Genomic DNA, 14,915 nt, shown 5'->3' on the forward strand with positions numbered 1-14,915 from the left:
TTGCCAAACGCTGGCAAATGGGACTAGCTTGGATGGGCATCTTGGTCAGTATGGACCAGTTGGGCTGAAGGGCCTGTTTCCATGCTGTATGACTCTATAACCCTATGTCTTGCTGGTCTAAATGCCTCCTAAACATAGTAATTATATCTGATTCCACCTCCTCCTCTGGCAGCATGCTCCAGATATCAACCACTCTCTGTGTAAAAAAACTTACCCCTCAGATCCCCTTAAAATCTCCTCCTTTTCACCATAAACCTATGCCGTCTTGTCTTTGATACCCCAACCTTGGGGGAAAAGAATTTGACTATCTACCCTTTTAATCTTGTATGCTCCTTTCAGGTCACCCCTCAGCCTCCTTCACTCCGGGGAAAACAACCCCAGCCTATCGTGATTCAATCCCTACTCCAGAGGCTTGAGCACAAAATGCAAACTGACCACCCAATCCCATGCCTCTCCTTCCCCCACTCCTCACCTGCCCCCATACAATACAGAGGGAATAATTCCACTGTTCACTGAAGGCAAAAGTCACTACTCCGAGAAGAGTGCTGTCCTGGTCTCGTCATCAATATTAGTCTTCAACCAACACCACCAATTACTAGGTGATTTGGTCATCCATTTTAATGTTTTGTTTGTGGGAGCTTCCTGTGCACAAATTGGCCACTCTCTTTTTTGCAAAGTTACAACAGTGACTTTATTTCAAAAGCATTTTCATTAGGAGATTACTGGATGTCCCGAGATTGTGTAAAATGCATTATGGATGCAAATCAATTCCTGAAGCAGAATCTTCAACCAAGCTAACAACACAGGAGCAGGCCCTTTGGCCCACAAAGCCTGTGCCAACCGTGATGCTAGTCCAAACTAATCCCATCTGCCTGCACACGACCCACATCCCTCCATTCCCTGCCAGTTCACGTGTCTGTTTAAATGCCTCTTCAACATAACTATCGACCTTCTTACCCTGGAAGTGTGTTCCAGGCATCAACCCTTCTCTGTGTAAACATTTTGCCTTGTAAATCTCCTTTAAATTCTCCCCCCTCTAACCTTAAAGCTATACCCTAAAGAATGCGTTGAAGTTGCTCATTCTAAGAAGTCAAACCATGCAATAATATCCTCCCTTTACCATAGCTGACTGTAGAACTCTGCCAATTTTTACTTTCATTAACCTCAACTACCAGAAAATTATCTAGGATCCCATTTTGATTCATGACGTCAGACCACCATAAAACAGTCAGTAGCACAGGCAGAGAGAGAGTGATCTAAGTGAAGCTAAAGTTAAGCAACACTCATCTCTTTTTATGTAGAAAGGCAAGAATCTCCGAAGTGTTTCCACGTACACCTACATCTTGAAAAGTACAGATGAGGGAGCAGAGATTTCTGAAGTTGTCAGCCACGAATCCCACCAGTTCACACCGTCTAATGAACTCGATGGTGCTGCTAGCACTGAGTCAAGGTAAACATAAAAAAAGGAATTTCCTGCATCAGGATGTGAAGTTCCGAATCCTGTTGACACCTTCTTTGCAGGCTATTTATTTCTTGCCAGATCTTTTCTCGCTCTTTGCTTCCATATGACATTGGCTCCATCCTGCCGCATTTCGAACAAGGCACAACCTTTTCCAATCATCTCCGCCGATTCCATGCATTGGAAGCAGTCATATAAATGGTTACCAGACCCATACCTGGAATGGGTAGGTTGTGTTACAAGGAGATGGCAGAAAGTTTAGGTTTGTATCCATTGGAGTTAGAAAAGCGTTAGGAGATGTTTGAAACATATAAGATCCTGAGGGGCCCTGGCAGGGTGGGTATGGAGATGATTTTTCATCTTGTGGGAGAGCATAGAGATAAGGGTCCACCTATAAAAATAAGGTGTCATCCACTGAAGACAGAGATGAGGTGAAATGTTTTCTCTCAGAGAGTCTTTAGAAGTCTTTCCCTCGAAGGATAATGGAAGAAGAGAATATTTTTGAGAAAGAGGTAGATATATTCTTGATAGGCAAGGGAACAAAAGGTTACCAAGGATAAGCGGGATTGTGTATTTGAGGTCACAATCAGATCAGTTATGATCTCATTGAATGGTGAGTGGGCTTGTGTTCCTAAATCATATGTGTGAAGCCAGAAGGTTTAGTTCGTCTCTTTGTCCTCACAGTTAAACCTAGTTTTGAATCGGCCTGACCAGTGTTGTTTCTGTGCCATTGAGTTGTGTATCCTTCAGGGTAAATGAGTCGTTTGTTTTCTTATGCAAAGGTCCAGCAGTAAAAGCCCTTCACTTCTCTTCAAAGTGTGAGCACCAACCTCCAGTTCTAACACTTTCAGCTAGAAATTATCTTGCTGAGATGAACTGGGAAATTATGCTAACCCTTTATAAATCATGGATTAGGTGATGGTGGGATTGTTGCTTCCATTTCAAAGCAATGTCAAGCCCTTAGAGAGGATGCAGAGGAGGTTGACTAGACTGGACCAAAACCAAAACCCTGCAGATGCTGGAAATCTGAAATAAAAACAGAAGAGGCTGCAAATACTCACCAAGTCAGGACAGCATTTGTAGGGAAAGTTAACATTTCACGTTGACAGCTCAATACTGGAAAGGTTGCTAGTTATGACAAAGAATGGGAGTCCTTCGGTACATGTGTAAGAAAGACTGGAGATCTTCTTGAGGACAAATAATGTTACAAAAGTACAGGGTGAGGGGGAAAACATGTAGAATACAGTTCTATGTAAACTCAAGAAACCAACCTCAGTAGAACAAATGGAGTTAGACATACACACAGCTTTGACAGACACTCCACTGCACAAGACAATGTCTCATTTGATAAAGTATTAAAAGAATCACTAAACCACTCAACTAAGAACAACAGAATTGTGCTAAGTTAGACCCCAAAGTAGAAAACAGGGAATAATCAGCAATTATTAGAAAGATAAGATAAGATATCTTTATTAGTTACATTAACATCGAAACACACAGTGAAATGCATCTTTTGCATAGAGTGTTCTGGGGGCAGCCCGCAAGTGTCGCCACGCTTCCGGCGCCAACATAGCATGCCCACAACTTCCTAACCTGTACGTCTTTGGAATGTGAGAGGAAACCGGAGCACCTGGAGGAAACCCACGCAGACACAGGGAGAACGTACAAACTCCTTACAGACAGCGGCTGGAATTGAATCCGGGTCGCTGGCACCGTAATAGAATTACACTAACTGCTACACTACAGCGCCTGCCCAGATGCAGGGACCTGACCTGAAACATCAAGCATTCCTTTGTCACCACAGATGTTGCTTGACCCACTGAGTTCCTCCAGCAGTTTGTTTGTTGCTCCAGATCCCAGCATCTGCGGTCTCTTGTGTCTCCATTAGAAAGAATCCACTGTTGCATTGTAACTTTGGTGCATTCCTGGACTAAAATCCTTCAACTACATTCGTGTGTGGACTAACTAGTAAGCACACCCATTCCATTAAAGACAAAAGCTCTAACATTTGAACAGGCATGCAAGATAGCTACATCAATGGAAATAACTTCTGGAAATGTAAAAGAATGTTGACTAGCATTAGAGTTAACAGAGAATTTGGGCAAACAGGTTGGCAATTGGCAAGAGCTCAGACATTGAACCCAAGCCAAGTAAGCAATTTTAACAGGGAAGGCCAGAGAAAAAGCTGATGTAATAGGAATCATTTGGCAAAAGTATGTTAGTTCAGAGCACCCGGATTCTTTGGTTGCAGAAAGCAAACGACACAAGTTTCAATATCTAAGGTTAAAACGAAGATTGTAAGTCATAATGCTGCAGTCAAGAGGAAAAATAACTCCAGCAGAAAGGGAGACTTACATAATATCAAAGTCGATGAGTGTTTGAGGAAGACACTTTAAACATCTTTGTCACTGGATGTGAGAATAAAAATTGCAGCAATTTCAAAATTAAGGCAAAGATCAATAGTAGACACATCAACGTAAATGTTGATATAGCCGCCAACTGTTCAATCATGTCATAATGAAGTGCCATTGGCAAAAACCACACTGAGGTTGAGAAGATATTGCAGCAAAACCCTGAAAACATGACATCAAATGGAATTTGTAGTCTTCTCTAATGAGCAAAAATCTAAGTTACTGACCGTTGTGGCTGACTACACAAAAAGATCATCTCTACTGGGAAAAGCTTTGGCTGAAGAAATTGCAATAGATTAGAAAAATGTATTTGGAGAGGCGAGAGATTGCATATGTTGGAATCTGGAGCAAAAAATGTACTTAATGTGAATGCATCATGAACCTGTTTAATGAGGCAGCTGGAGCAATGTAAAGACATGCTTGAGGATTCATAGATGGGCATTAAGAGACACAATGTTCACAGATGCATTAAGCTGCATGCCAAGCAATATATGTCACTGAAACCTCACCTAGAGGAGGAGCTGAACAAACCTGAATGGCATTGTGCAACACAAACTAACAGTTAACAAACACACATGGTTGTATTCCTAAGCCAAGCCACTCTATGATGTAAAGTCGTCGCAAGACGTTTCAGGCAACCACGGCTAAGGTACTGTGCGGAGTCCAACACTGTTTATGCAATGTTCATTGTTCATTGTTTATGCCTGGAATGGGCTGCCGGAGATGGTGATGGTGGAAGCAGACACAACAGTGGCTTTTAAGAGGCTTTTAGACAGACACATGAGCGTGCTGGTAATGGAGGGATATGGAGCATGTGCAGGCAGACAGATCTACTTTAATTTGGCATCAGGGTTGGCACAGACATGATGGGCTGAAGGGCTTGTTCCTGTGCTGCACTGTTCGATGTTTAACCAGGATGGCAGACTAATTGCAGTGGCCACAGAAGAGGAAAGTTTCGGATACTTGAGGAATTATTCAGAAGGTTACATTGGCATAACATCAAGCTTAAAAAGTGTAAATGTGGGATTGATGAATTTGAACCTTCAAGTGGATCCAGAAAATATGTAGCCAAAAGGTTGCAGCTATCACCAAACCCAGGGAAAATATTACTAAACATCAGCTGTTTCCAGGTCTATCCAATATTATGTCAGGTTCTACCAGATTTTGCCTGGATATTGTCACCACATTGCCGGTTGTTATGAAGCATCGACCATGACAAGACCAGCAGAAGGACTACCACCTTCATAAGCAACACACAAAAGGCTGGTGGAACTCAACGGGTCAGGCAGCATCCATGGATGGAAATGGAGAGTTGATGTTTCGGCTCGAGACCCTTCATCAGATCTGCAAGGAAATATAGCCAGTACAAAGAGGTGAGGGGAAGGGGTGGAGCAAGAGCTGGCAGGTGATAGGTGGATCCCAGTGAGGGGGCGGGTGATAGGCAAGTGAGGGAGGGAGGTCTTTCCTCACCTGGATCCACCTATCACCTGCCAGCTCTTTCTCTGCCCCTTCGCCCCTACCCTTCTTGTACTGGCTGTCTGCCCTCTTTCTTTCCAGTCCCGAGGGAAATGGATAGTCGATGTTTTGGGATGAGACCCTTCAACATCGACTATCCATTTCCCTCCATGGATAGGGCCTGACCCGCTGAGTTCCTCCAGTGGTTTTGTGTGGTGCTCCCAGGTTTCTAGCATCTTCAGTCTCTTGTGTCTACCACCTTCATGTTGGGCCTTGACAGGGAATCCTGTTTGATGTATTATGACACTCATCATATGCTAAACCTACTTGGAGTGTATCCAACTATGGAGCTGGGTACTAATAAGCCATGTCATGAACAGTAGCCAATGCAAACCCATTGCTTTATGTGTCCTGCACACTAGCCTGCAGTGAAAAGAATTACTTTGTCCAGTTCGAGAAGGAGGCATTTCCAACTGTACTTGGTCACAAATTTTCAGCAGTTCTTGCTGGACACACCATTCGTGTTGGCTACTAACCACAAACCACATTAGCCACTCTTCGATCTTTCTGATATCCCCACAATGGAGATCTCAAGGATTTGAGGTGAGCCAGCCTCGTGACTCCATGTGACAATAGACGTCCACACAAAATGCCACAGCAGATGCCTTATTGAGATTCGAAACACATGAGACTGCAGATGCTGGAATCTAGAGCAACAAACAATTTACTGGAGGAACTCAGTGGGTCAAATAGCAACTGTGAGGGTCCTGATGCAGTGTTTCATCCTGAAACGTTGACAATTCCTTTCAAAGTTAAAGTCGTTTATTGTCATCTGCACAAGTACCTGTGTGCACATGTACAATGAAAAACTTACTTGCAGCAGTATCACAGGCACATAGCATCAGAGAAGCAGCATTCACAGGAAAAAAACATGAATTAAACATAAATCACGCACAATTTTTACATGAAACTACAATTAGAACAAAACACAAACAAAGTCCATTTTAGTGCAAAGTGGTCATATTGTGTGATCTCCCCACAGATGCTGTTTGACCTGCTGAGTTCCTTCAGCAGATTGTTTTTTGCACCTTATTGAGATTGCTTCATGACAAAGATGCCACTGGCATAGAAAACCTGATTTATCTCCTGAGCCAGTAGGACAATTTCCCTGTCATAACAGTGGAAGTAGCAAGGGCAACACAAAAAGATGTCGTTTTGAAGCAATTGATGGCTGGTTTTATTCAGAGGCATGTTTGGGCAATAATATAAAGCCTTTCCATTACAGATGCTAAAATCAGAGTCACATTAAATGGGGATCACAGAGTATGTATACCCAAAGAACCACAAAGCAAGATAATGGAAGTTCTTATGATGGACATGTAAGCATTTTGAATAATGAGGTAGTAGCTCTTGGTTTTGTCTATGGGTCTGTTTAGCTCTGGAAGCTGGTAAGTGTGAGGTCTGTTCAGGACCACAGAGCACGGCAGGGCAGTCCATTAGATTACTGGGAAAAAGGCAGTGATGACTTTCTAGAGTTAGATGATAGCCTTCCAAATGGTCTGAGGTAAAGCATGCAGATTCATGCATCTCCAAAGAGTTCACAATAGGCCCAATGAGTCTGCTCTGCCATTCAATCACGGCTGATTTTTTTTCCAACCCCATTCTCCTGCCATCTCTCAGTAACCTTTAACCTCCTTACCAATCAAGAACCTATCAATCTCTGCCTTAAATACACCCAATGACTTGGCCTCCACAGCCTTCCATGGCAACGAATTCCAGAGATTCACCACCATCTGGCTGAAGAAATTCCTCCTCATCTCAGTTCTAAAGAGACGTCCCTTTATTCTGAGGCTGTGCCCTAGGATCCTAGACTCTCCTACTGATGGAAACATCCTCTTTTTGTCCACTCTATCCAGTCCTTTCAGTATTTGGTAGGTTTCAATGTGACCCCCCAACTCCCCACCCCCCCCCCCATCCTTCTGAACTCCATCGAGTACAGGCCCAAAGACATCAAACACTCCTCATACGTTAAGCCTTTCATTCTCAGAATCATTCTTGTGAACCTCCTCTGGACCCTCTCCAGGACCAGCATGTCCTTCCTTAGATACGGGGACCAAAATTGCTCACAGTATTATCAGGGATATGGAGAAAATCCAAATACTGGCAATTCAACGTAAAAGGGTATATGCGAGAAAAATCTTACAGTGACACAACAAGTGGTGTTATAACATACGTGAAAATGCCCTTCAATCTATTGCAAGCTGTGCTAGAGTCAAACTCAATACCAACAATGGGGAAAGGATACCCTCAACACCATGGTCCGGAGAATATGAGGTAAAGTATGAGGTTTGCTCAATTATGATGGAAGAATCAGGAACCTCTGTGTTTAATTAAACGTCTGAGCTGATTGTGTTTTGTGTTTTCATGGAAAGTTCAAGAGATTGTTAGATAAGCATATGGAGGAATTTAAGATAGAGGGATGTGTGGGAGGAAGAGGTTAGATAGTCTTAGGTATGGTTTGAAGGGCGGCACAACATGGTGGGCCGAAGGGCCTGTATTGTGCTGTATTGTTCTATGGTTCTGTGGTAGTGGATTTATTATTCAGAGTTATATTGACTTTGGCTCTCTTGCATCAGTCACCACTGTATCAGTTCCCACTCTCATTCAACTGCTGGTTGAGTCACTCAGTGAGTCACTCAGTAACCCACACCCCACCCCTACCTGGTGCCCCGCTCATGCCGCCAGTCCACACCACAACAGTTAGCAGTGCTCTGTCTGAGCTTCTCAACACTTGCTCCACATGCGTTGCTGCACCCTATGGCGTGTCCACGCGACAACCTCCTCCCCCTTACACTCTCAGCTCTGGCTGGAGGTCTCACAGTGGGCTGATTTCCAGCATTAACATCAAGAGAGCCCCTGACCCCACATTTTCAGGTGGTTCGACATTCTCTGGCTACCCAGGAAGTTGCCACTCACAGAAGGTGCTCTCAGTAAGTCAATAATTATATTTTTTCTTTGTACGTCAATGTTTCTTGAAATATGTTACAATTGTACAAGATGTTGGTGAGACTGCAACTGGAGTATTATGTACAGCTTTGGTCACCCTGTTATAGGAAAGATATCATTAAACTGGAAAGAGTGCAGAGAAGATTTCTGAGGATGTTGCCAGGACTCGAGGGCCTGAGTTATAGGGAGAGGTTAGGCAGAATCAGAATCAGGTTTATTATCACTGACGTGTGTCATGAAATTTCTTGTTTTGCGACAGCAGTACAGTGCAAGATATAAAGACATAAAAATCTACTATAAGTTACAAAAATAAATAAATAATGTGGAAGGGGAATAATGAGATTGTGTTCATGGACTGTTCAGAAATCTGATGGCGGAGGGAAAGAAACTGTTCCTGAAACGCTGAGTGTGGGTCTTCAGGCTGAACAAGATAGTGTTCATGGGTTCATGGACCATACAGCAATCTGATGGCGGAGGGGAAGAAGCTGTTCCTGAATCATTGAGTGTGGCTCCTGTGTCTCCTCCCCAATAGTAGTAACATGAAGAGGGCATGTACCGGTTGGTGAGGGTTCTTAATGATAGATGCCGCCTTCTTGATGCACCACCTCTCAAAGATGTCCTCGATGCGGGGAGGGTTGTACCCGTGATGGAGCTGGCTGAGTCTACAACCCTCTGCAGCCTCTTTCAATCTTGCACATTGGAGCCTCCATACCAGGCGGTGATGCAACCAGTCAGAATGCTCTCCACTGCACATCTGTAGAAATTTGCAAGAATCTTTGGAATGCAGGAGATTGAGGGGTGACCTAACAGAGGTGTATAAAATCATGAGGGACAGATATAGGGTGAACACACATAGTCTTTTTCCTAGGGAAAGGGAACCAAACACTAGAGGGGAACACAAGAGATTCTGCAGATACTGGAATCTGGAACAGCACACACAAAATGCTGGAGGAACTCAGCAGGTCAGGCAGCATCTGTGCAGGGAAATAAACATAGAACATAGAACAATTACAGCACAGTTCAGGCCCTTCGGCCCACAAAGCTGTGCCAAACGTGTCCCTACCCTAGAAATTACTAGGCTTACCCATAGCCCTCTATTTTACTCAGCTCCATATACCTATCTAACAGTCTCTTGAAAGACCCTATCGTATCAGCCTCCACCACCGTTTCCGGCAGCCCATTCCACGCACTCACCACTCTCTGAGTAAAAAACTTACCCCTGACATCTCCTCTATATCTACTCCCCAGCACCTTAAACCTATGTCCTCTTGTGGCCACCAATTCAGCCCTGGGGAAAAGCCTCTGACTATCTACCCTATCAATACCTCTCATCATCTTATACACCTCTATCAGGTCCCCCCTCATCCTCCGTCTCTCCAAGGAGAAAAGGCCGAGTTCTGTCAACCTGCTTTCATAAGGCATGCTCCGCATTCCAGGCAGAATCCTTGTAGATCTCCTCTGCACCCTCTCTATGGCTTCCACATCTTTCCTGTAGTGAGGCGACCAGAACTGAGCACAATACTCCAAGTGGGGTCTGACCAGGGACCTATATAGCTGTGACAATACCTCACGGCTCCTAAATTCAATTCCCCGACTGATGAAGGACAATACACCATATGCCTTCTTAACCACAGAGCCAACCTGCGCAGAGTCAAATAGTCAATGTTTGAAGAGCCTTCAGGCGTGTGTAAAAACTAGAGGCCATCGGTTTAAAGTGAGAGGTGAAAGATTTAAAAGGGACATGAGGGGCAACTTCTTCACACAGAGGGTGGAATGTATCTGGAATGAGCTGCCAGAGAAAGTGTTGAAGCAGGTACAATAACAACATCGAAAAAACCTTTGGACAGGTACATAGTTAGGGAAGGTTTAGAGGGATATGGGCCAAATGCAGGCAAATGAGACTAGCTTGGTTGGCGCCATGGTCAGCATGGATGTGTTGGGCCAAAGGGCCTGTTTCCAGGCTGTATTACTCTATGACATTATGACTTTATTTCCAGTTTTCGCTAAGAAACTTCTCTTTTGTTTTGGAAACAGGCAGCATCTATACTTGTTGAATATCAATGATAAGCCAATGCCCATACAAAGAATGCCCACGGAGAAGAGGGGAAGTCTGAGATATCAGTTTTCCAATGAGCTAATGCAAATGCCAATGCAGTTGGTCAAACCCTCACATAACGAAACCGAGGTACGTGAGACCGTGGCATAGTTATAACGTTGGAAATTTCTACTTTCATCACCTTTAAGATTTTGCCTCACTCAATATCAGGAAGCTCCTCCAGCCCAAGACCTCTGCAATTCTGACCTCTTGGAGGTTTTGGTCTCCACCAGTAGCAGCCATGCCCTCAGCAGCCTGACCCCTCAGCTCCCAACACATCACGGACTCTCTCCCTCTCTCACCCTTAAGAACTACTTGCTTCCCAAACTATTTGTCACCTATCTCAAAGTCCTCAAAAGTTTATTTTTTCTGGAAAGGTTCCTTCAAAGTGCCTTGGGACAGTTTACCATTTTAGAGGTGCTGTATAAATGCAAGTTGTTATTGCTATTGCGTTCATGGAAATGTGGAAAAGAGTAGAAAGAGTTCGCTATGCAATTAAACTTGAAAGTGCTGTGCACACCTCCAGGGAGCATAGGTATAGTGTTAATGGTTGTTTCCAAGATAAAATGTTTAAATATTCACATACTAGGGGCAGGCACGGTAGTGCAGCGGTTAGCATAACGTTTTACAGCGCCAGTGACCCGGGTTCAAATTCGGCCACTGTCTGTAAGGGAGTTTGTACGTTCTCCCCATGTCTGCATGGGTTTCCTCCTGGTGCTCCGGTTTCCTCCCACATTCCAAAGACGTACGGGTTAGGAAGTTGTAGGCATGCTATATTGCGCTGGAAGCATGGCGACACTTGTGGGCTGCCCCCTATTTTATGCAAAGGATGCAGTTCACTGTGTGTTTCGATGTACATGTGACTAAGAAAGATATCTTAGTGACATGAAGAAGATAGTACTAAAAAGCCTGGATAAGTGACTTAGTTATTATATGAGAAGGCTCCAATGAAACATCTCTGCCGCAGTCAAAATACAGTAGCGTTTATAGAGTTATAGACTCATGGAGCGATACAGCACAGAAACAAGTCCTTCGCCCCACTAAGTCTATGCCAATCATCAACCACCCATTTACACTATTCCTGCATGACTCCCATTATTTTCTTCTCCCTACATTCCCATCAACTCCTCCCAGATTCTCCCGCTCACCTGACATTAAGGGCAATGAATCTACCAACCCACACGTCTTTGGAATAGAACACATAGAACAGTACAACACAGAACAGGCCCTTCGGGCCACAATGTTGTGCCGACATAGCTATTCCCTCCTCCCTACAGAATGCCCATATCCCTCTATTTTCCTCTCATTCATGTGCCCATCCAAGCCCCTCTTAAAAGCCCCCAATGAATTTGCCTCCACCACCCTATCAGGCAATGCATTCCAGGCATCCACCGCTCTCTCAGTAAAAAACTTACCCCTCACTTCTGTTCTGAACCTACCCCCTCTCATCTTAAGTGCATGCCCTCTGGTATTGGATCACTCAATAATGGGAAAAAATATTGCTTGTCCACCCTATCTATGCCCCTCATAATTTTATACACTTCCAACAGATCACCCCTCGGCCTTCGCCGCTCCAGAGAAAAGAGCCCAAGTTTGTCGAGCCTCTCCTGATAGCACAATGCCCTCAAATCCAGGCAGCATTCTAATAAACCTCCTCTGCACCCTCTCTAAAGCCTCAATATCCTTCCCATAGTGAGGAATGTGGGAGGAAACTGGAGCACCCAAGAAAAACACATGCAGTCACAGGGAGGACGTGTAAACTCCATACAGACTGCACCGGAGGTCAGGATTGAACCATGCTGTATCTCTCCATGGCTTTATGAGATCCTGAGTGGCCTTGATAGAGTGGATGCAATGCTTCCTCCTGTGGGGGTATCAATGGTCAGGGAACACTGTTTAAAAATCAGGTGTTTTCAATTTAAAACAAGATGGGGAGCATTTTTACCCCCAATGTTCATGAACGTTTGTAATTCCCTTCCTTATGTTAACAGAGTGATCTATTGTTTCCTTATCCTGAATATTTTTAGGGCAGAGATTGATAGATTCTTGAGAAGCAAAAGGGTAGGAAGGACTGTGGATTTGAGGTTGCAATCAGATCAACCATGACATTATTAAAGGACGGAACAGGTTCAGGGAGGCAAATAGCCAAATCCTGCTCCTCATAAGCATGATCGTGTGTTGATATGTTCCATTGTTTTTGCTTTTGTGGGTGGGACCTCAGCTTTTGATCAAGGTTATAATTCCTGGGTGTCTCTTACTCTGATACTAGTTCTAGTTCCAGTGCATTCTGTGGTACCTACAGTGTACAAGAAAAGTCTGGGGATTTTCCATCAATTCCAAATCTGTCGGAATCAGAATCATATTTATTATCACTGACGTATAACGTGAAATGTGTTGTTTTGCAGCAGCAGTACAGTGCAAGGCATAAAATGTATAAATTATGAAAATAAGTAAACAGTGTAAAAAAAAGGAATAATGAGGATGGGTTCATGGATCGTTCAGAAATCTGATGGTGGAGGGAAAGAACCTGTTCCTGAATTGTTGAGTTTGGGTCTTCAGGCACCTGTACCTCCTCCCCGATGGTAGTAATGAGAAGAGGGCATGTCCCGGATGGTGAGGGTCCTTAATGATAGATGCTGTCTTCTTGAGGCACCGCCTCTCGAAGATGTCCTCGATGGTGGGGAAGGATGTGCCCGTGATGAAGCTAGCTGAGTCTACAACCCTCTGTAGCCCCTTTCGATTCTGCGCATTAGAGCCTCCATATCAGGCGGTGATGCAACCAGCCAGAATGCTCTCCACTATGTATCTATAGAAATTTGTAAGAGCCTTTGGTAACATACCAAATCTCCTCAAACTCCTAATGAAGTAGAGATGCTGGTGTGACTTCTTCGTGATTGCATCAATGTGTTGGGCCCAGGATAGATCCTCTGAGATGTTGATGCCCAGGAACTTGAAGCTGCTCACCCTTTCCACCACTGACCCCTCAATGAGGACTGACATGTGTTCTCCCAACTTCCCCTTCAGTTCCTTCGTCTTCTTGTTTGCTTGGTCCCATTGGTTCCAAACATTATTGTGGGAATGGAGATGCTAGCCTCACATTCACAGTATGGAACTCATGCTCTCTCCAATTGTTTAACAGATTGCCAACGTGCTGGAAGAGTTGGTGAAAAACAGCCAGAGCAAGGCTCATCCTGATGCTCCCCAGATGTTCCTGCAGCTGATTCAGCTCCTGCAATCAGCAGACTTGGCCGGCCTTCAAAGTGTTTGGGGAAAAAACGCAAACAAACAGAACCACAGGTGAAAATGGAGGATGGAAAGGGGTAAGATTGGTGCAACGGTAGTGGAGACAACAGGCAATCTGCTGGAGGAACTCAGGAGGCAGGGTTTCAACCTGAAACATCGACAATTCCTTCCCCTCCCCCACCCCCACTGATACTGTTCAACCCGCTGAGTTCCTCCAATAGGTTGTGTGTTGCTCCAGATTCCAGCATCTGCAGTCTCTTGTGTGACTGAAGACCATGAATGTCCTTCTTCAAGCATTCTGATGATGCTGGAGTTGTGCAGCCAGTGTTGTAAAGTGATGGTGAATCACACATCATGGCTCATTCATGCTTGGAAGCCAGGTGACCGTACTCTGTGCAGAGTTTGCATGTTCTCTCCGTGACCCTATGAGTTTCCTCCGGGTACTCTCACATCCCAAAGGCGTGAAGGTTGGTAGGTTAATTGTCTTCTGTAAATTGTCCCTCTTGTGTGGGTGAGTCATAGAGTCTTGGGGGAGTTGAGAGGAATATGGGGGGAATAAAATGGGATTCATGTAAATGGGTGCTTGGTGTTTGGCACGGACTCTGTGTAGACATGCCAGTTTCCATGCTGTGACTCAGTGGTTTATTAAAAAATAATTTCATCATGACCTCCCTGTTCTGTACTCTATACCTTTATTTATGAAGCCCAAGATTCTCTATGCTTTATTAACCACTTTCTCAACATGCCCTGCCACCTTCAACAAACTATGCACATGTACCTCCAGATCTCGCTGTTCTGTACCCTTTTTAGAATTGTGTCCTCTCGTTCATATTGCCTCTTCTCATTCCTTCTATCAAATCATAATATCACACTTTCCACTCGTTAAGTTTCATCTGCCACTTATCTGCTTTATCTCCTATCTACTATCCCCTTCACACTTCACTGCACCTTTAAGTTTCATGTCATCTTCAAATTTGGAAATGGTGCTCTGTACACCAAGTCGTTAACATATATTAAGGAAAGCAGTGTCCTAGTGTACACTTTCCTCTAGTCCAAAGAACAACTTCTCTGTGTTCCGTCACTTAACAAATTTTCTATCCGTGCCACCACAGAACCTGTCATTCCATGCCCATCAATCTCGAAGACAAGTCTATTATGTAACATCTTATCAAATCTCTTTTGGAAGTCCAGATATACCATTTCAACCACTCTTCCCTCGCTGACACTCTTTGTTCCTTCAACAAAA

The 14,915-nt window shown here is 44.2% G+C and overlaps 1 protein-coding gene across 2 annotated transcripts in view; it reads left to right on the forward strand.

Moving 5' to 3' along the window:
• The window catches only part of LOC127568588 (vitellogenin-like), a 96,502-nt gene that overhangs the window by 9,106 nt on the left and 72,481 nt on the right, over positions 1–14,915 (forward strand). For both annotated transcript variants that reach the window (XM_052012516.1, XM_052012517.1), the window contains exons 6-8: positions 1,302–1,450; positions 10,366–10,516; positions 13,566–13,723. In XM_052012516.1, coding sequence (XP_051868476.1) covers positions 1,302–1,450; positions 10,366–10,516; positions 13,566–13,723 — 458 coding nt within the window. The remainder of the gene's footprint in view (positions 1–1,301; positions 1,451–10,365; positions 10,517–13,565; positions 13,724–14,915) is intronic.

The sequence above is a fragment of the Pristis pectinata genome, chromosome 3, assembly GCF_009764475.1.
Source record: "Pristis pectinata isolate sPriPec2 chromosome 3, sPriPec2.1.pri, whole genome shotgun sequence".
Classification (NCBI taxonomy): domain Eukaryota; kingdom Metazoa; phylum Chordata; class Chondrichthyes; order Rhinopristiformes; family Pristidae; genus Pristis; species Pristis pectinata.